The 21,868-nt window shown below is 39.3% G+C and overlaps 1 protein-coding gene across 2 annotated transcripts in view; it reads left to right on the top strand.

Moving 5' to 3' along the window:
* The window catches only part of LOC106094814 (sodium- and chloride-dependent GABA transporter 1), a 179,036-nt gene that overhangs the window by 143,955 nt on the left and 13,213 nt on the right, over positions 1-21,868 (top strand). For both annotated transcript variants that reach the window (XM_059370930.1, XM_059370931.1), the window contains exons 5-6: positions 17,330-17,699; positions 17,766-17,969. In XM_059370930.1, coding sequence (XP_059226913.1) covers positions 17,330-17,699; positions 17,766-17,969 — 574 coding nt within the window. The remainder of the gene's footprint in view (positions 1-17,329; positions 17,700-17,765; positions 17,970-21,868) is intronic.

Here is a 21,868-nt window from a genome sequence, read left to right as displayed (position 1 = left end):
GCCATTATCGTTAAATAGGTACCGTTTGTACCCCAAACATTTGGCCACAAAATTGGATACCTGATTGATGCGATAAGTCAATTAACATATTTGAGTTGATTTTAGGAGATAAAGCGCTGCCTAGATACTTGGATACAAATTTTAATGTCATATTCGTAACCTACTCCCAACTACCTTTCATTTTCGCCAATTTGGAGGGATTTGCGGAGGTGGGGGTACAAAAAATAAGTTCGTATTCTACACTCAAATACAATATTGTCATGTTCAGTAAATAAGTCATGTTTTGGGGTGCTTTGGGGAGGAGGTTAACCCCCAAAAATTTGGCCCCACATTTGGTTATCAGATTCGTTTTCTACTCGCAAATATCTTTCATTTGAGTCCCATATTGCCATGATCGGTAAATATATCCGATTAAAGTGTGTTGTGGTCTGACAATTGGATATCAGATACGTTTTCAAATCTTAAATACCTTTCATTAAGTTTCTGAAAATTAGGGTAAGGGGGAGTTCGCCCCCTTCCAGATATCAAAAAATTAAATATCCAATTTTCACCACGGGATCGTCTGGTATATCGGTTCAATCTGTTCAGCCGTTTTTGAGTCTATACGGATCATACACCAAACGAAAAAACACAAATTCATTTTTATATATAAGAATAATGATTCATAGATTGGTCGGACTAATTCTGGAGTTCCACAGAGTAGCCTCCTACTCTGCCTTCCTTATCACATCAGACTTGCCTTGTAAAAGAGATGTAACAATAGGAACCTATGCTGATAATACGACGGCCTTAGCGAGGAGTGCATGTCCCAGTGCAGCAACCACGGCTGTTCAAGAAAAACTCAGCGCTATTGAAGATTGGTTGTTAAACTGGAATATTAAAGTGAATGAGGAGAAATCCATACAAGTAACTTTTACATTGAGAAAAGGGTGTTATCCAGCCGTGCTTTTAAATGGCATTCCAATTCCACAATTTACGTCGGTAAAGTACATAGGTTTACATATTGACAGGAGACTAAACTGGAGAAAGTATATATATTTGCAACACAAGGAGCAACTAAATATGAAAACTCGAAAAATGTTGTGGCTTCTAGGTCTAAAATCAGAACTTAGCGTGGAAAACAAATTACTGCTTTACAAAACCATTTTAAAACCAGTGTGGACCTATGGTATTCAATTCTGGGCCACAGCTTGTAGCTCCAACATCGAGATACTTCAAATATACCGGTCTAAAACTCTTACGCTAATAACGAGTGATCCATGGTTTTTGAACAATAACAACATACACAACGATCTTGGTGTCCCAAAAGTTAAACCCGAAATTTAAAAGTTAAGAACAAATTTCTTAAATAGATTCAGTTTTCTCCTAACTTACAAGCTTTGAATGTATTAGATGATAGTCACGAAGTTAAAAGACTTAAGAGACTCCATGTACTTGTTTTACCATTCTCAGAATAACTTTCTAAAATTATATAAATTATACTATAAATTTGGCAATATAATATATTGTATTGAAATATTGTAATTTTCGGCGGTGGTAAAAATGTTAAAACTTCTCCTCAAAAGATGTGTCGCACTGCGGCACGCCGTCCGGACTCGGCTATAAAAAGGAGCATAAATTTGAATCGGACTGCACTAATTGATATGTGAGAAGTATGCCCATATTCCTTAATGGAATGTTCATGAACAAATTTTCATTTGTATGTACTGTATCGAATATTGTTATAATAACTGTAAATTCAAATGAACTTGGACCTAGAATTTGTCATTGTCTAGTCATTTAAAAAAAGTGTATATATAAATAGATTGCAAGTAATGAATTGAGAAATAAAAGTATTTAATCACATCTTTATACGAAGATTTACATCGATATATCATTGTGTGATCTATCTCGAATAGAGCTGCGTACTGTTACGCCTTTGACCAGTACTTATCTCACAATTCATTTCAGTAGATCCTCGCTTTATAAGGTTTTCAAACAAACGAAATATTATCTAATATAATACATACTGCTGTTGCTTTGTGAAATATAAAATGGTTTTTTGATTTGTAGATTTCACTTAGCATGCTTTTTCTTTTTTTTCCTTAATCTCCCAAAGTGGAGAAATACGGGCCTGTTTGACCATGAGATTGAATATCACTGAAACGAAAAGTTTTTATAGAGTACAAAAAAGATATTGCCCATTTCATTACTGGATGTTTTGGAAGTTGGTAAGGCTCCTCATCAGCACCATCGTATTCTCTTGGCTTGTGTGATTTTTATATATAAGATTTTGATTTGTAGATTTAATTTTTTGCCTGTTATAAAAAATTAAATAATGTAGTTTCGGGATTTGTTTAATTTTTGAAAATATGGAATTAATAATAATAGTGATTATTGCATAATTATTTATAATAATAATTGTTATATTTTATTTATAATAATGAAATAACTCCCCAAAAAATTATCTTCCTATATATAAAAATCAATTTGTGTTTGTTTGTAGGTTTGTTTGTATGTTTGTGTGTTCCTTATAGACTCAGAAACGGCTGTACCGATTTTCTTGAAATTTTCACAGATGGTGCATAACGATAATTTTCAGAAACCCCAGATCTCGGAGATGGGTGGTACGATTTAAGCGAAATTTTGTGTGCTCTCATATAGTTCCCTAAAAATAAAAATGTGGTGTCCAAATTTCGGATGGGGTACCTAGGGGGGCTGCCCCACCCTAAAACCTACCAAACATTTATTTAGACCAATCACGACAATATGGGACTCAAATGAAAGGTATTTAGGATAAGAAACCGCATCTGATATCCAATTGTCTTACCAAGTGCTAGGGGGACCACCCCAAGCCCCAAAACACCCCTAAATCGGACTTATTTACCAACCATGGCAATATGGGACTCAAATGAAATGTATTTGCGATTAGAATAAGTATCAACATTTAAATGTGGTACCACTTTTCTGGGGGTACACCTCTTCCCCAAAACATCCCTCAAACAGGACTTATTTACTGACCATGGGAATATGGGGCTTAAAAAAAAGGTATTTAAGTATAGAATTCGAATCTGATATCCAAATATGAGACCAAGTGTTTGGGGGCAGCCTCTCCCTAAAAACATCCCCCCAAGGGGACAAATTTACGACCATAGGAATTTGGGGCTCAAATGAGTTTGGGAGTAAAGCACGAATATGATATCAAAATTCGGGAAAAGTGTCTATGGGACAACCACACCCCCATAACACCACCCAAATAGGAAGTATTTGCTGATAATTGCAATATGAGGCTCAAACAAGAGGGGTTTTGGAGTAGAACACTAATCCGATATATATTTTAAAGGCCAATTCACTGAGTGGCCGCCCATCCCCCATGCCGGTCATGTTTGCCGACTATGGAAATATGGGGCTCAAATTAATGGTATTTGGGAGTAGACCACGTATCAACATTAGGAGCCAACTGCCAGGGGACGTCCTACCGCCATAAAAACCCCCCAATGGACGTATTTGTTCACCAAGACAATTTGGGTCTTAAAGAGAGTGGAACTAAATATTTATAGTTTTTAGGGCCAATACCTCAAACCGGACAAATTTGCTGACTTCTGCAATAAGGAATTTAAATGAGATTAGAAATAGAATTTGATATCCAATTTTGAGGCCAATGGCAATATGGGGTTCAAATAAATGATATATAGTTATATGAGAATAGAGCATATTTTCCGGGCTTAGTGTTTGGGAGACCACCCCAATCCCCAAAACACCCCTCAATAGGACATATTTACCTACCATGTCAATGTGGAGCTTAAATGAAAAGCATTGGGGGGTAGAACAAAAATTGATACCCACTTTCGGGACCAATTTTCTGGGGGTATACCCCTTTCCCAAAATACTCCACAAACAGCAACTTTTTACTGACCATCACAATATGGGGCTCAAATAAAGGGAGTAGAATATGAATCTGATATCCAAATGTAGGACCATATATTAAGGTCATCACCCCTTCCCCAAAACAACCCCCAAAGGGAAAGCCTTTCTCGACCATGTCAATATGTGGCTCAAATGAAAGATATTTGAGATTAGAAAACGAATTTGATAACCTATTTTGGGGTCATGTGTTTGGGGGCGCCTCATCCTGTAAACTCCCCCACAAAACCAATGGCAATATGGGGTTTAAATAAATGGTATTTTAAAGAAGAGCACGATGCTGATATTTTTTCAGGGCCAGGTGTCATCCCCGAAAACACCCCTAAATCAGATATCAAGAGAATATCGGGCTGAAATAAAGTATTTTAAGAATGGAGTACACTTTACATCCAAACTTAAATTCGTAGACCAGCAAAGATCATATGGGATTCAGATAAAGGCACTTATATTGTTAAACTGTTAGTCAAGCGATATATATACTATTTTCGTAGCATGGAGTTTCTCTAAAAGCTCTTTAATTGTCGAAAATTAATATTCCAAGGAAAATTTTGTTCCATGTAAAGTAAAAGAAGGCGCAGCGGAGCGGGCCTGGGTCAGCTGGTACCATTATATATTTCAGAGCAACAGCAACATGTATTATATTAGATAAAATTTCGTTTGTTTGAAAACCTTGAAAAGCGAGGATCTACTAAAATGAATTATGAGATTAGTAGTGGTCAAAAGCGTAACAGTGAGCAGCTCTATTCGAGATAAATCACAAAATAATATATCAATGTAAGTCTTCTTTTAAATATGTGATAAAAATTTTTTTGCGCAATTTTTTATTTGCAATCTATTTCATCACACAATGATATATCGATGTAAATCTTATAAATATGTGATTAAATACTTTTATTTCTCAATTCATTACTTGCAATCTATTTATACACAAACATTTCATAATGACTCGTCAATGACAATTTCTAGGTCTAAGTTCCCCAGAATTTCAGCTTATTATAACAATTATCGTATATACTGTACATTACAATTTCAAGTATAATTTTAAATTTTATATAATTTTAGTAAGTTATTCTAAGAATGGTAAATCAAGTACATGGGGTCCCTTAATTCTTTTAACTTCGTGACTATCATCTAATTAATTCAAAACTAGTAAGTTAGGAGAATACTTAATCTATTGAAATTTGTACTTAACTTTTTAATTTCGGTTTTAACTTTTGGACCTAGAAGCCAATACATTTTTCAAGTTTTCATATTTAGTTGCTCCTTGTTTTGTAAATATATATACACTTTCCAGTTTAGTCTCCTGTCAATATGTAAACCTAGGTACTTTATCGACGTAGATTGAGGAATTGGAATGCCATTTAAACTCATGCCAAGGCAATACCCTTTTCTCTATGTAGAAGTTACGTGTATGGATTCCTCATCATTCACTTTAATATTCCAGTTTTTCAACCGTTCTTCAATAGGGCTGAGTTCTTCTTGTACAGCCGTGGATGCTGCATTGGAACATGCACTCCTCGCTAAGACCGCCGTGTCAGCAGCATAGGTTGCTATTGTTACATCTCTTTTACAAGGTAATTCTGATGTGATAAGGATGTTTAGTACGCTTCTCTGTAGAACTCCAGAATTAATCCGACCAATCACTGAATCATTATTATTTATATTTAGATAAAAAATTCGGTCGCTAAGGTCCGCTATCAGAAAAAGAATGGTGCGGGCAGCATATATTTCAATTTATAAAGAAGACCATCATACCATACTCGGTCAAAAGCTTGCTTTACATCAAGGAAAACTGCAATATTCCTTTCCTTCCAAACAGTCTCGTATGTTTTCAATCAATCTAGGACACTGCTCGTAGTTATTACGGAACCCAAATTGATGATCAGACACAACTTTTAGATATTCAAAAATTGACTCCAGTTATTTTTTGGGTAGTCTTTCCAACAACTTAGAAAATACTCGCAGTAGACTAATCGGTTTATGTGATGATATATCATGCTCCCTTGTTTATATGGTTTCAAAATCATTACTAATTGCATATATAAAAGAAATAGGAAAATCTTAAAGTTGACTTAAAAAGCACTGTAAGTTAAATGATCGCTTTATCAGGAAGAGCCTTAAATAAATTATTGTCAAAAAGATCGAACCCAGGAAATTTTTTAGAGTTTTACTTCTTAATTTCGTGTTTTACTTCCTTAACTCGAAAAGGTTTAATTGACAAACTCATCCGACATGGTAAATGAACACATTTCGAACCGAACACTGATTTTGGTAATAAAATTCAATGATTTGAAAGCGTTGCTCGTTAGTAAGTCTATTCATGATGAAATGTCAAAGCATACTGAGCATCTTTCTCTTTGACACCATGTCTGAAATCCCACGTGATCTGTCAAATACTAATGCATGAAAATCCTAACCTCAAAAAAATCACCCTTTATATCCAGAACATCTGTGACTAGTTTGCCTTATTCAGCAGAACAAAATAAACAAGTAAAAGCGTGCTAAGTTCGGCCGGGCCGAATCGTATATACCCTCCACCATGGATCGCATTTGTCGAGTTCTTTTTCCGGCATCTCTTCTTAGGCAAAAAAGGGTATAAGAAAAGAGTTGCTCTGCTATTAAAACGATATCAAGATTAAATTTAATTATATGTTGGAGACCTGTGTAAAATTTCAGCCAATTCGTATAAGAATTGCGCCCATTGGGGCTCACGAAGTAAAATAGAGAGAACGATTTATATGGGATCTGTATCGGGCTATAGACCAATTCAGACCATAATAAACACGTACAAAATTTCAGGCATATCGGATAATAATTGCGACCTCTAGGGGTCAAGAAGTCAAGATCCCAGATCGGTTTATATGGCAGCTATATCAGGTTATGAACCGATTTGAACCTTATTTGACACAGTTGTTGAAAGTAAAAATAAAATGCGTCATGCAAAATTTCAGCCAAATCGGATAGGAATTGCGCCCTCTAAAAGCTCAAGAAGTCAAATAACAGCTTATATAACAGCTATATCAGGTTATGGACCGATTTCAACTATACTTGGCACAGTTGTTGGGTATCATAACAAAACACGTCGTGCGAAATTCAATTCCATTCGGATAAGAATTGCGCCCTCTAGAGGCTCAAGAAGTCAAGACCCAAGATCGGTTTATATGGCAGCTATATCAGGTTATTGGCCGATTTGAACCATACTTGGCACAGTTGTTGGATATAATAACAAAACACGTCATGCAAAATTTCATTTCAATCGGATAAGAATTGCGCACTCTAGAGGCTCAAGAAGTCAAGACCCAAGATCGGTTTATATGGCAGCTATATCAGGTTATGTACCGATTTGAACCATACTTGGCACAGTTGTTGGATATCACAACAAAACACGTCGTGCAAAATTTCATTCTGATCGGATAAGAATTGCGCACGCTAGAGGCTCAAGAAGTCAAGACCCAAGATCGGTTTATATGGCAGCTATATCAGGTTATGGACCGATTTAAACCATACCTGGCACAGTTGTTGGATATCATAACAAAACACGTCGTGCAAAATTTCATTCCAATCGGATAAGAATTGCGCACTCTAGAGGCTCAAGAAGTCAAGACCCAAGATCGGTTTATATGGCAGCTATATCAAAACATGGACCGATATGGCCCATTTACAATACCAACCGACCTACACTAATAAGAAGTATTTGTGCAAAATTTCAAGCGGCTAGCTTAACTCCTTCGGAAGTTAGCGTGCTTTCGACAGACAGACGGACGGACGGACAGACGGACGGACATGGCTAGATCGACATAAAAGGTCACGACGATCAAGAATATATATACTTTATGGGGTCTCAGACGAATATTTCAAGTAGTTACAAACAGAGTGACGAAATTAGTATACCCCCCACCTTATGGTGGAGGATATAAAAAGGGGTACATGTAAAGGGTGATTTTTTTGAGGTTAGGATTTTCATGCATTAGTATTTGACAGATCACGTGGGATTTCAGACATGGTGTCAAAGAGAAAGATGCTCAGTATGCTTTGACATTTCATCATGAATAGACTTACTAACGAGCAACGCTTGCAAATCATTGAATTTTGTTACCAAAATTCAAATGCAAATTGCAAATCATTGAATTTTGTTACCAAGTTCGGCCGGGCCGAATCTTATATACCCTTCACCATGGATCGCATTTGTCGAGTTCTTTGCGCGGTATCTCTTTTAAGACAAACAAAAAATAATGGAAAAGAATTGTTATGCTATAGGGGTTATATCAAGTTATAGTCCGATTCTGACCATAAGTGAATTGAATGTTGAATACCATAGTAGACGGCATTGGGTAGTATTTCAGTCTATTCGTATAAGAATTGCGCCTTGTAGGCCCTCAAAAATCATAATCGATAGATCGGTTTATATGGGAGCTGTATCAGGCTATAGAATTTCAGCAAAATCGGATAAGAATTGCGCCCTCTAGTGGCTTAAGAATTTAAGATCCCAGATCGGTTTATATGGCAGCTATATCAGATTATGTACCGATTTGAACCATATTTATCACAGTTGTTGGATGTCACAATGAAATACTTAAAGAAAAATTTTAGCCAAATCGGATAAGAATTGCGCTCAAGAAATCAAGATCGGTTTATTTGGCAGCTATATCGGATTATAGACCGATTTGAGCCATACTTGACACAGTTGTTGAAAGTCATAAAAAACAACTTTATGCTAAATTTCAGACAAATCGGATGAGAATTACGCCTGCTATTGGCTCAAGAAACCAATCAGAAATCAATCAATATCAGGTTTTAGACCGATTTAAACCATACTTAGCACAACCATACATAGCACACTTGTGCCAAATAGGATGAGAATTGCACCATCTAGATGCTCAAGAAGTCAAGACCCAAGATCGGTTTATATGGCAGCTATTTACAATCTCAAGCGACCTACACTAATAAGAAGAATTTGTGCAAAATTTCAAGAGTCTAGCTTTACTCCTTTGAAAGTTAGCGTACTTTCGACAGACAGACGGACAGACAGACGGACAAACAGACGGACAAACAGACGGACAAACAGACGGACGGACATGACTAGATCGACTTAAAATGTCGTGATGATCAAGAATATATATATTTTCATTCATTTGTTTTTGCGCTTCTTTTCATTTTGGTCACAAAATCATATTATTTTATTTTTGAAATTATGACCATGTAAGACCAACAAGTTTTGCCTAAACTTTTTTGAAGGATTTTCATTTTGCTATTCTGAATAGAAACAAAAACAAGACCTGTTGTATGTAATTTTGTGACTAAAATTTTTAACTTTTATGAATTTACAAAATATTATTTGGATAATATCTAATATTGAAATAATTTTCAAGTTCTAAACTACATACATACACTTAAGCCAGTGTATGTACATAGTGTCATGGGGAGGATTAATATCCGCACCCTCTTTTCAACCTTGCCTACATCACATAACAGAACAAGACACAGTAAAAATTAAAAACAATTGGAAATTTGCTGAAATCGGTCTTTGAAAGCAATTTGGGTAATTGATTAATAATTTTGCAATTTGGATTTATGCATTTATAAAGAGCTCAAAAATCCAATAAAAGTGGTTATTAAATCCATAAACCAATTATTTTAAAGTTGCCATTTCTTCTGAGCAATTTTTTAATGCTTTAATAAAAGCAAAAAATTTTACATTTGATGGGGACATGGTCTATATGGTCTCTAGATGGATAATAAACTAATACGATAATATTAGTAATATTTATATTATACTAGCTAAGCCGGGCCCGCTCCGCTGCGCCTTCTTTTACTTTATATGGAACAAAAGTTTCATTGGAATATTTATTTTCGACAATTAAAGATTTTTTAGTGAAATACCATGCTACGAAAATAGTATATCGCTTGACTAACAGTTTAACAATATAAGTGCCTTTATCTGACCTTTATTATGACCTTTATTGGTCTACGAATTTAAGTTTGGATGTAAGGTGTACTCCCAGATACATGGCCCTAAAAAAAAAATCAGCATCCGGCTCTTCTCTCAAATACCATTTATTTAAACCCCATATTGCCATTGGCTTAAGAGGAGTTTATAGGATGTGACGTCCCCCAAACACATGGCCCCAAAATAGGATATCAAATTCGTTTTCCAATCTCAAATACGTTTTATTTGAGCCACATATTGGCATGGCCGCGAAAATTTTTTCACTTTATGGGGGGGTTTTGGCAAAGGGGTGATGCCCTTAATACATGGTCCTACTTTTGGATATCAAATTCGTATTCTACTCCCAAATACCTTTATTTGAGCCCCATATTGCGATGGTCACTCAAAAATTGCTGTTTGTGGGGTATTTTGGGAAAGGGGTAGACCCCCAGAAAATTGGTTCCGAAAATGGGTATCAATTCTAACTCTACCCCCCAATACTTTACTTACTAGGCCCACGTTGTCATGGTCGGCAAATACGCCCGATTTAGGGGTGTTTTGGGGATTGGGGTGGTCGCCCAAACACTAAGCCCGGAAAATATATCAGCAACTTTCTCTATTCTCATATATCTATATATCATTTATTTGAACCTCATATTGCCATTGGCCTCAAAAGTGGATATCAAATTCGTTTTCAAATCTCATATAAACTCCTTATTGCAAAAGTCACTAAATATTGGGTTGCCCCAAAAGTAATTGTCGGTAATATAGTAGTAATATAGTCGGCGTTGACAAATTTTTTCAACGGCTTGTGACTCTATAATTACATTCTTTCTTCTGTCAGTTATCAGCTGTTACTTTTAGCTTGCTTTAGAAAAAAAGTGCGCGAAATGTTGTTTACATTTGTTTGTTTGGCGTCAATTTTAATATGGGTACCACATGTATTGAATGAAATTCATTTAACAAACCGAATCAACGCTTGCAATGTCGAAGTCGAAAACGATCATGGTCCAAGCATTGTGAACCAGCTCAAACCACTTCAAAGGCTGATATCCACCAAAAGAAGGTTATGCTGTCCGTTTGGGAGGATTGGAAGGGTGTGGTATATTTTGAGCTGCTTCCAAGGAACCAAACGATTAATTCGGATGTTTACTGTCAACAATTGGACAAATTGAATACAGACATCAAGGAGAAGCGACCCGAATTGGTCAATCGTAAAGGTGTCATATTCCACCAGGACAACGCTAGACCGCACACATCTATGGTCACTCGCCAAAAACTGAGCGAGCTTGGCTGGGAACTTTTGATGCATCCACCATATAGCCCTGACCTTGCACCATCAGACTACCATTTATTTCGATCTTTGCAGAACTCCTTAAATGGTAAAACTTTCGACAATGATGAGGCTATAAAATCGCACTTGGTTCAGGTTTTTGCAGATAAAGGCCAGAAGTTCTATGAGCGTGGAATACTAAATTTGCCAGGAAGATGGCAAAAAGTTATCGAACAAAATAGCAATTATATATTTGATTAAAGCTCATTCTAAGTTTCATTAAAAATGCATTTACTTTCTTTTAAAAAATACGCAATTACTTTTTAGGCAACCCAATATGTCCGGTTTGGGGTATTGGCCCTAAAAACTATGAATATTAGCTCCACTGTCTTGAAGACCCAAGTTGTCTTGGTGAGCAAATACGTTCTATTTGGGGGTTGTTATGGTGGTGGGACGTCCCCTAGACTGTTGGTCCCTAATGTTGATGTCAGACACATGGTCTACTCCCAAATACCTTTAATTTGAGCCCCATATTTCCATAGTCGGCAAACACGACCGGCGTGGGGGGTGTTTTGGGGGATGGGCGGCCACTCTGTGAGTTGGCTTTGAAAATATACATCGGATTCGTGTTCCACTCTAAAAACCCTCTTATTTTTGCCTCATATTGCAATTGTCAGCAAATACTTACTATTTGGGTGGTGTTGTGGGGGTGGGGTGGCCCCGTAGACAGTTTTCCCAAATATTGATATCATATTCGTGCTTCACTCCCAAAGACCTTTCATTTGAGTCCCATATTGCCATGATCGGTATATGTCCGATTTAGGGGTGTTTTGGGGATTGGATAGTGTTGTGGGGGTGGGATGGCCCCATAGACAATTTTGCCGAATATTGATATCAGATTTGTGCTTTACTCCCAAATACCTTTCATTTGAGCCCCATGTGGCTATGGTCGTAGATATGTTCCCTTTGGGGGAGGTTTTTGGGGAGAGGCGGCCCCCCAAACACTTGGTCTCATATTTGGATATCACATTCTAATTCTACACTCAAATACCTTTTATTTAAGCCCCATATTCCCATGGTCAGTAAATAAGTCCTGTTTGGGGGTGTTTTGGGGGAAGGGGTGGACCCCCAGAAACGTGGTCCCACATTTGGATATCAGATTCGTGTTCTACTCGCAAAAACCTTTCATTTGAGTCCCATATTGCCATGGTCGGTAAATATGTCCGAATTAGGGGTGTTTTGGGGAAGGGGTGGTCCCCCTAGCACTTGGTCCGACATATGGATATCAGATACGTTTTCTTATCCTAAATACCTTTCATTTGAGTCCCATAATGTCGTGATTGGTCTAAATATATGTTTTGTAGGTTTTAGGGTGGGGCAGTCCCCCTAGGAACCTCATCCGGAATTTGGACTACAAATTTTTATTTTTAGGGTACTGTATGACAGCACACAAAAATTAGCTTAAATCGCACCACCCATCTCCGAGATCTGGCGTTTCTGAAAATTAGGGTAAGGGGGAGGGTCCGCCCCCCCTTCAGATATTAAAAAATGTGGTACCCTATTTTCACCACGGGATCATTATGCACCATCTGTGAAAATTTCAAGAAAATCGGTTCAGCCGTTTCTGAGTCGAAAAGCAACACACAAATATACAAACAAACAAACCTACAAACAAACACAAATTGATTTCCATATATAAGATATACCAAGGTTTCATTCTTGAATTTCCTCCACTTTGTTAAGTTTGGAATTTGTCTATTTCTTTATTTCATTCTTTCTTTACATCCCAATTTTTCCGCTTTCCACTTTTTCAGCGCAACGTTTATCACCATAATTTTTTTACTTTGCAATTACAATTAAATAAATTATATTTTATGAAGAGACAACAACAAGAAACAGCCCACTACAGAAAGAGGCAGACTATCTGAGGCCTCATCTGGCCAATATTTTCACAGCGTGCCTAGGACTTGCATATACTCCGAAAGCTTGGCAGGAGGCAAAGGTGGTGTTTATACCCAAGCCCGGCAAGGCAAGTTATGCGACACTAAAGGCCTACAGACCCATAAGCCTTATGTCCATGATAAACAGTAGGACATCCAGCGAACTGCTCAAATACAAACAGCAATTCAAGCAAAGGTCGGTGGTGACTGCCCTGCACGAGGTTATTCATAAAATAGAAGAATCCTTGGATGCCAAAACGTACACACTGGCGGTATGCATTTGCATCGAAGGGGCTTTCAACAATGTGCAGACCGACACATTGATCGAATCCTTAGACCAGTACCGGGTGGACCCGGTCCTTAGAGACTGGATAAACCTTATGCTAAGGAACAGGTGGATAAATTGTATGTCCCATGGCATAAATATTGTATAAGGGAGAAAGTGGCACAAGGCACACCACAGGGGGGCATTTTATCGCCACTCCTATGGGTGACCACCATAAATGACATATTACAAATGCTGACTGAGGAGGGATTTGAATTGTATTACTTCTAAGGGGTAAGGATCCGAACGATCTATGCAGAAGGGCCGAAAGGGTCTTGCATATGGCATATGACTGGGCTAGACCCAGAGGTCTCAATGTTAACCCAGAGAAGACTGAAATATGCCTGTTCACGAAGAAGACGAAGGTGGGCCAATTTAACGCACCACGTTTCCTCAATAAGACGATTTCGATATCTGACAAGGTCATATAAAGGGTGATTTTTTTGAGGTTAGGATTTTCATGCATTAGTATTTGACAGATCACGTGGGATTTCAGACATGGTGTCAAAGAGAAAGATGCTCAGTATGCTTTGACATTTCATCATGAATAGACTTACTAACGAGCAACGCTTGCAAATCATTGAATTTTATTACCAAAATCAGTGTTCGGTTCGAAATGTGTTCATTCACCGTTCAGCGATGAGGCTCATTTCTGGTTGAATGGCTACGTAAATAAACAAAATTGCCGCATTTGGAGTGAAGAGCAACCAGAAGCCGTTCAAGAACTGCCCATGCATCCCGAAAAATGCACTGTTTGGTGTGGTTTGTACGCTGGTGGAATCATTGGACCGTATTTTTTCAAAGATGCTGTTGGACGCAACGTTACGGTGAATGAACACATTTCGAACCGAACACTGGTAATAATATTCAATAATTTGCAAGCGTTGCTCGTTAGTAAGTCTATTCATGATGAAATGTCAAAGCATACTGAGCATCTTTCTCTTTGACACCATGTCTGAAATCCCACGTGATCTGTCAAATACTAATGCATGAAAATCCTAACCTCAAAAAAATCACCCTTTACTTAGGTGTGATCTTGGACACGAAACTGAATTGGAAGTGTCACATTCAGGAGCGTATTGAGAAGGCTCACAAATGTTGGGCACTCTGTGGCCGTAGGCTCGAAATGGGGCCTGAATCCGATGATAGGGCACAGGCTCTACAGGAGCGTGCTTAGACCAATACCTATTTACGCCTCAGTAGTTTGGGGGACTGCTATGGAGAAAAAGTGCAACATAAGGACCATACAACAGCTTCAGAGAACATGTTGTATTGGCATAGGCGGAGCGATGGGGACCACGCCCACTAGGGCGCTGGAGACTATCTAGATATCCGACCCATTGACATACAGATTAAGTGTGAGGCAGCCACTGCGGCTATGAGACTTAAGGCGATGGGAGAATGGATTGGGGATGGGAACAGCTCATACCATCGCGCTAGATTCGAAGCGACAATAGGAAACCTGGAAGGAAGGGAAGGTGTTTCCGATCGGATACCTGAGATGAACCTTGAAGTCGAGTGCGAGGCACTGCTGCCATCGACACAGTCTTGGATTGACGGAAACCAAGTATTGCCATCTGTAAGATCATGTTACACGGATGGATCAAAGCTAGAGGACAGAGTCGGTCTGGGAGTCTACATTGAGAACCCAGGGACTGAGATCTGTTTTAGATTGCCTGACCATAATGCGGTCCTGTAGGCGGAGATTCGGGCGATCGCGGAATGCGTGAAGTGGTGTTTTACTAACGCGAGGACATCCAGTGTGAACATCTCAACCGATAGTAAAATTGCCATAAGGGCAATAACAACCAGGAGGGTAAGGTCACAAACAGTCTTGCAGTGTAAGAAGGAGATCAACATCTTCTCTGAGGAGATTAGCGTCTTCTCTGAAATCCGCATCGTTTGGGTGCAGGGCCATAACGGAGGAAGGGGAAATGAATGGGCAAATGATTTGGCGGTGAAAGCCAGAGGACTACCGTTAATAAACTTGGTTAACCCGAAGCCTTTCGGGTCGACGCAGTCCGTGCAGGTGCAGGGCCATAACGGAGGAAGGGGAAATGAATGGGCAAATGATTTGGCGGTGAAAGCCAGAGGACTACCGTTAATAAACATGGTTAACCCGAAGCCTTTCGGGTCGACGCAGTCCGTGTTAAGGGAGTGGGCGACGAATGCGCATGCAACATTGTGGGACAGCGAAACGGTGGGGAGGACGGCGAAAATCCTATGGGTAAGAAGGTGGACAGTTTAGCTATTGGTATCATAACGGGACACATAGGAGGACTTCGAGCTCACTTATGTGAAATCGATGTGGCAAGTGATATCATGTTTAGGGCATGCGGGAAAGGTGATGCGACGTTGGAGCATTTCCTTTGTTATTGCCCGGCTTTCGCGTATAACAGATACCGACACTTAGGTGGGGACACAATACCAAACATGAACCAACTTAGGGGAGTTGTATTGAAAACAATTAAGGATTTTTAACTCGGACAGCGTCGACCCGAAAGTTTTCGGGTTAACCAAGTTTATTGGCGGCAGTCATTTGGCCTTCACTGCCACATGGTTTGCTCTTTCATTCTCCCATACTCTGCTATGTCCCGGCACCCAAACGATGCGGATCTTGCCATCCTCAGAGAAAGCATTTATCTCCTTTACACTCCAAGACTGTCCGTGACCTTACCGTCCTGGTTGGTATTGCCCTGATGTCCAGTTTACTGCCCGTACAGATGTTCACACTCGACATCCTCGCCCTAACACCACACAATCTCATGTATTCCGTGATAGCCCGGATCTCCACCTGCAGGACCGTATTATGTTCAGGCTGTCGAAACCAGGTGCCATGACAAGTAAAGACGTGCTAAGTTCGGACGGACCGAATCTTTGGAGCAGTCTACATTGATTCTGCAAAAAATTTACACAAAATAAATGTAGTTTAGGGGCATTATTTTACTCTATGTACGAAATATCTGTCAAACCAAGCAAAAATTAAAACTTCCGGGAGCCGAAGAAGGTTAATCGAAAGATCAGCTTATATGGGTGCGAGTTCAGGTTATAGACTGACATGGACCGGGTTTGGCACAGTTGTTGGATGTCGTAGTGGAACACTACGTGTAAAATTTCAGCCAATCGATAAACAATTGCGGCTTCCAGAGGCTCGAGACGTTCAAGCTATATCAACTTTTATTCCGTTATGGAACGTTCACGGGAAAATATATATGCGTGTGCATATATCAGGTACCCAACCGATTTAGACCTTACTTAACGTGGTGGTTGGATATTGTAGAAGACTACGTGTAAAATTTCAGCCAAATCGGACGAAAAAAGAAGCTTACAGGGGCCGATCGCGAAGTCGAGAGATCGGTATGTATGGGAGCTATACCGATTTGGACCATACTTGGCACGAGTGTTGGAACTTGTAGTAGAACACTACCTGCAATATTTCAGCCCAATCGGATAGCAATTGTGGCTTGTAGGGGCTCTTGAAGTCAAGCCGAAGGACTATTTTATATGGGAGCTATATCCAAATCTGAACCGATATGACCCATTCCCAATCCTCAACGACCTACTTCAATTAGAAGTATATGTGCGTTCGACCGCTCGACCAACGGAGGGATGAACGGACGAAGTCCAAAATCGGAATAACTAGATTAGTATACCCACTATGGTTGTGGGTATAACAAAATTGAAAAAATATAAATTTTTACGTGTTCGTAGATCACGGTAAAGATAACATAGTTGCTCCAAACTATTGAAGTACTTCTTACTCTCAATGGTCTTCCGTTGTTGTAAAATGTATATAAGTTTACAATTTTTTACATGCAAAATCAATCAGGTTCATTTGATAAATTTTCGTAAAATAACTCGCAATTGTTTTCAATACAATCATTCATCATTGTGCCTTTTTATAATTATATGCTTTATACAATCTATAATGATGTTGGCTAATTTAAAATTTTTTTTTACAGAGATGCCTTGCTGGTATGTACAATTAATTCAAGTACAAGTATGTTTGCTGGTTTCGTCATATTCTCCGTGGTTGGATTTATGGCTCATGAACAAGAGCGATCTGTGGCGGAGGTAGCAGCTTCTGGTCCAGGTTTAGCATTTTTAGTTTATCCATCCGCTGTGTTGCAATTGCCTGGATCATCTTTATGGGCATGCCTGTTTTTCCTGATGTTATTGCTAATAGGATTGGACTCCCAATTTTGTACAATGGAAGGTTTTATAACAGCTATTATAGATGAGTGGCCCCAATTCCTGCGTCCCCGCAAAGAACTGTTTATAGCTGTGGTATGCGCACTGAGTTACTGTGTAGGAATATCCTGCATATCACAGGTGAGTTTATCATAAGGCATGTGCTTCATGGAAAGTGTTTTTCATTTTATGCCTTCAAAATTCTAGGGAGGCATGTACGTCTTTCAACTATTAGATTCTTACGCTGTAAGTGGATATTGCCTTCTGTGGTTAATATTCTTCGAATGTATTTCTATATCATGGTGCTATGGTGTCGATCGTTTCTACGATGGCATAAAAGATATGATTGGATATTACCCCATGGTTTGGTGGAAGTTCTGTTGGTGTGTCACCACGCCTTTGATTTGTGCGGTAAGTACAAAAGCTTTTCTCAAATATCAATACCCATAAAATATATAATTAGATTCAACCGTAAAAATGTGCAAAGAATGACGGCGTAAAAAGTTATAGATGTAAAGTCTCTAATAGGAGATACAGAACCTGTATTCTTGCAAAGAGTAGTCTGAATGTTTTTCTTCTTCCGTCGCTAAGCACTAAAGATTTTGTAGTAGCCAGCCTTGACATAAGCAAATCTCATTACTGTCTGGCTTTTCTAAATATGGCACATGATTCAGAGATGCCGCCTTCAAATGTTAAGTCGCTGGTTGAAGCCGCTTCTCTAGGGAAGAAGAGCCTCATTGTAGGAAGTGATGCTATAGCACATCACCATATATGGGGGAAGTTCGAAGAGTGAGCTGCTTATCGAATATATTATAATTGCAATCGGGCGATTTGTAATAAAGGAAATCAACCGACCTTTATTACCAGGAACAGGAAAGAGGTACTAGATATTACGTTTGTATCGGAAGATATAAGCGGCAAAATATGCGACTGGGATGTTTTGGATGACCACAGATTCTCTGATCATCGTTAATTTAATTTCCAGCTTTGGGAAAAATACTGCAGAAGTGGTCCCTCGGCTAAACAGGAGAAAGGCGGATTGGGATAGATTTCAGCGCGCATTCTGCACGAAGGATATATACATAATGGTCCAGCGGATCACAAAGACCCTGAATGACTCGCTTGTGTACGCATGTCCTAGAGCCACGTCAAGGGGCAAACAGCTACCGCCATGGTGGACCCCAGAACTGGTTGGTCTAAGGAAGGACTGCAGAAAACTCTTCAACATAGAAAAAGCCACAAGAGCACCACACGATTGGGACATCTATAAGGCTGAGCTAAGAAACGATAAGGACGAGGTGAGAAAGACTGAGAACAAATCCTGGGTAGAATTCTGCAACTCCAATTAAAAGCTTATTCCCTGGCTTAGGGGGATATACTCTGCTTGTATCAGAATGACATATATACCTATGGGTTTGAGGGTCACGAAGGAAATTTTCATTCCAAAAGCAGGAAAACCTTACCACACGAAAGCGAAAGATTTTGTTCCTATCAGTCTGTCATCCTTCGATAGTTTGATAGAAACATATCTTAGGGCAACGATACCTGGAGATCGCCTGTCGCGGCAGCAGTATGCATATGGTAAAGGAAAATCCACTGAAACAGCCCTCCACGACCTATTCGGCTACACAGAGGATTCTCTCGTTGTCAAGGAATATTCAATGGTGGCATTTCTTGACATTGAAGGTGCTTTCAAAAATGTAAAACAGACGTCAATCTTTCTTTCAATTTCTTGGCATCAACTCCACCGTAAGAAAGTTTATTAATAACTTACTTACTAAAAGATGCATCACGGCAGGCTTGAGATCTGTGGATCTAAACAGATGGGTCTGCAGAGGAACACCTCAAGGAGGTGTACTGTCTCCGAAAGAAAAAGGTGTAAAAGTGGAAGAAAAAGCTGTAAAAGTGGTCCCGAATGCTGAAAAGTTAGGGAAAAGTTTCCCAACACTCTAAGAGATATACTTCAGGAAGCTCTACGTGCAGCATCAAAGTGGGCTCCTGAAAGTGGTCTAGGGATAAATCCGTGCAAGACAGAAGTAGCTCTTTTCAGCAGGAGATACAAGTTGCCTACAGTGGGACCTGTCTCCTTGGAAGGAGAGAATGTTTCATTTATATAAAGCGTAAAATACCTGGGTGTTTTTCTGGACACGAAATTTAACTTCAAATCCAACATCTTGGAAAGGGTAAGAAAGGCAACTTTTGCTCTATACACCTGTAAGAGAGCCATTGGCAAAAGTTGAGGGTTTAGACCGGGCGCCATGCATTGGGTATATAATGCAGTTGTCAAACCTATTATGCTATATGTAGTTGTGGTCTGGTGGACGGCGCTTCAAAGGTCCACCTACTGCTCAATACTTAACCCGATGCTAAGGATGGCTTGTTTGTGCATCATAGCCGCACTGAGGACGACACCACCTAATGCACTGAATTTAATGCTACATTTTATGCCTCTGGACATTGTGGCTAGACAAATTGCAGCGACCACTGCCGTGAGGTCAAGGCAGTTTTCTCATGGGTCATGTGGCGGCTACGGACACTGTATTATCCTTGATACAATATCGGATGTTCCTGGCGACCAGGTGTGCTTTTCGATGTACTCTAAAGATCTAGAATTGGTCATATCGAAAAGTTTACCCGGCCACTGCAGTGTGTATCAAGCGGAGATCCTTGCAATTAAGGAAGTGGTGGAGTAGCTAAGATATTATGTTATTACGACGATTGTCATTAATATCTTCTCAGACTGCCTGAATAAAGTATTTCTGAACACAAAAATAGCCCTCGACTGTCGCAGATCTCTCAACGAGATGGCTGAACAGTTTAAAATTCACCTGTTCTGGGCGCCGGGCCACAGAGATATCTCAGGGAATTTTAAAGCGAACGAGCTTGCGAAAGTAGGAACTACCCTACACATTCCAGGGATACTGGCGTCTAACATACATGTCGTTCAATTTTCAGGACCATTACCGAACGACAACGAATGATAGATGGTCACAAAGAGGGGGCTGTGAGCATTCCAAAACTATGTGGCCTAATCTAGCTTTGAAGAGGTCTACCGCTTTGCTGTCATTGGCTAGAACAGACGTCTCAGTCATTGTGTCCATCATAACTGATCACTGTCTAATCGGAAAATATGCTGACACACTGAAGGTTGCCAGCAATGACTTTTGCAGAAGCTGTGAGGCCATCGAAGAAGAAGAGACTATAGAACAACTGCTGTGTGTGTCGCGCACTTGCAGTCAGAAGGAGTTCCACATACGGTTCTCATTTCTTTGAGAACCTGTCTGATTTAGCGGATATGAACATTCGCAAGTTGTTGGGCTTTTTAAGTCGATCTGGATAGTTCAACGGTAGGAACTAGAAGGCTTCTCCCTTCTTCTGTTCCTGTGGCATCACAATGAACGAAAACGTCTTAGTGAGTTTGATGGCAGACTGCCACTTAAACCTAACCTAACCTAGCAGTCCCCGTTCGCTGTAGGCGAAGATAAACTCTTTTGTACTATTTTGAACTTTTGGGTACCAAACTGTACGAGTTTTGAATGAATCATTTAGGCACCCATTATACAGTTCCTTCTTGTACCTACATGCAAATTTCCTTCCTCTTGCTCCATCTGTAAATAATGTACCAAGTAGTAGCAAAATGTACGAGTTGTGACTAGATTATTTAGTCACCCATCATATTTGTAATAGCTGTACCTGCATGCCTGATTTCAGACCTTTAAAATTGTATTTTGAATAGATTATTTAGTCATCCATCATATATTTCTTATTTGTACCTACTAGCCAAATTCCAGACCTCTAGCTCATTCTATGAAGGATGTACCAAATAATACCAATTTTGGGACCAAAACGTTCGAATTGTGAAAAAATCAGTTCGCCGTCCATCTTATATTTTTAAGTTTAACCTATGTGCCACGTTTCACACCACTACCTCCATCTGCACAGAAAGTACCAAATGGTACCAATATTGGTACCCAGATATACGAATTGTAAAAATATCATAGTCACCCATCATATTTTTCCTAGTTGTACCTGCATGCCAAATTTCAGACCTCTAACTCAATCTGCGCGGAGAGTACCAAAAGGTACCACTTTTGGTACCAAAATGTACGAATTGTGAAAAAATTATTTAGTCGCCCATCATATATTTCTATGTTTTACCTACATGCCAAATTTAGGTCCTCTGGTTCTATCTGCACAGAAAGTACCAAATGGTACCAATTGGTACGTGATTAGTACGTGAATGTACGAATTGTGAAAAGATCATGGTCACCCATCATAGTTTCCTTATTGTACCGCATGTTAATTTTAGA

Source organism: Stomoxys calcitrans, chromosome 1 (genome assembly GCF_963082655.1).
Source record: "Stomoxys calcitrans chromosome 1, idStoCalc2.1, whole genome shotgun sequence".
In the NCBI taxonomy this organism is placed as follows: Eukaryota; Metazoa; Arthropoda; class Insecta; order Diptera; family Muscidae; genus Stomoxys; species Stomoxys calcitrans.
This window is presented reverse-complemented; position numbering and strand designations above follow the sequence as displayed.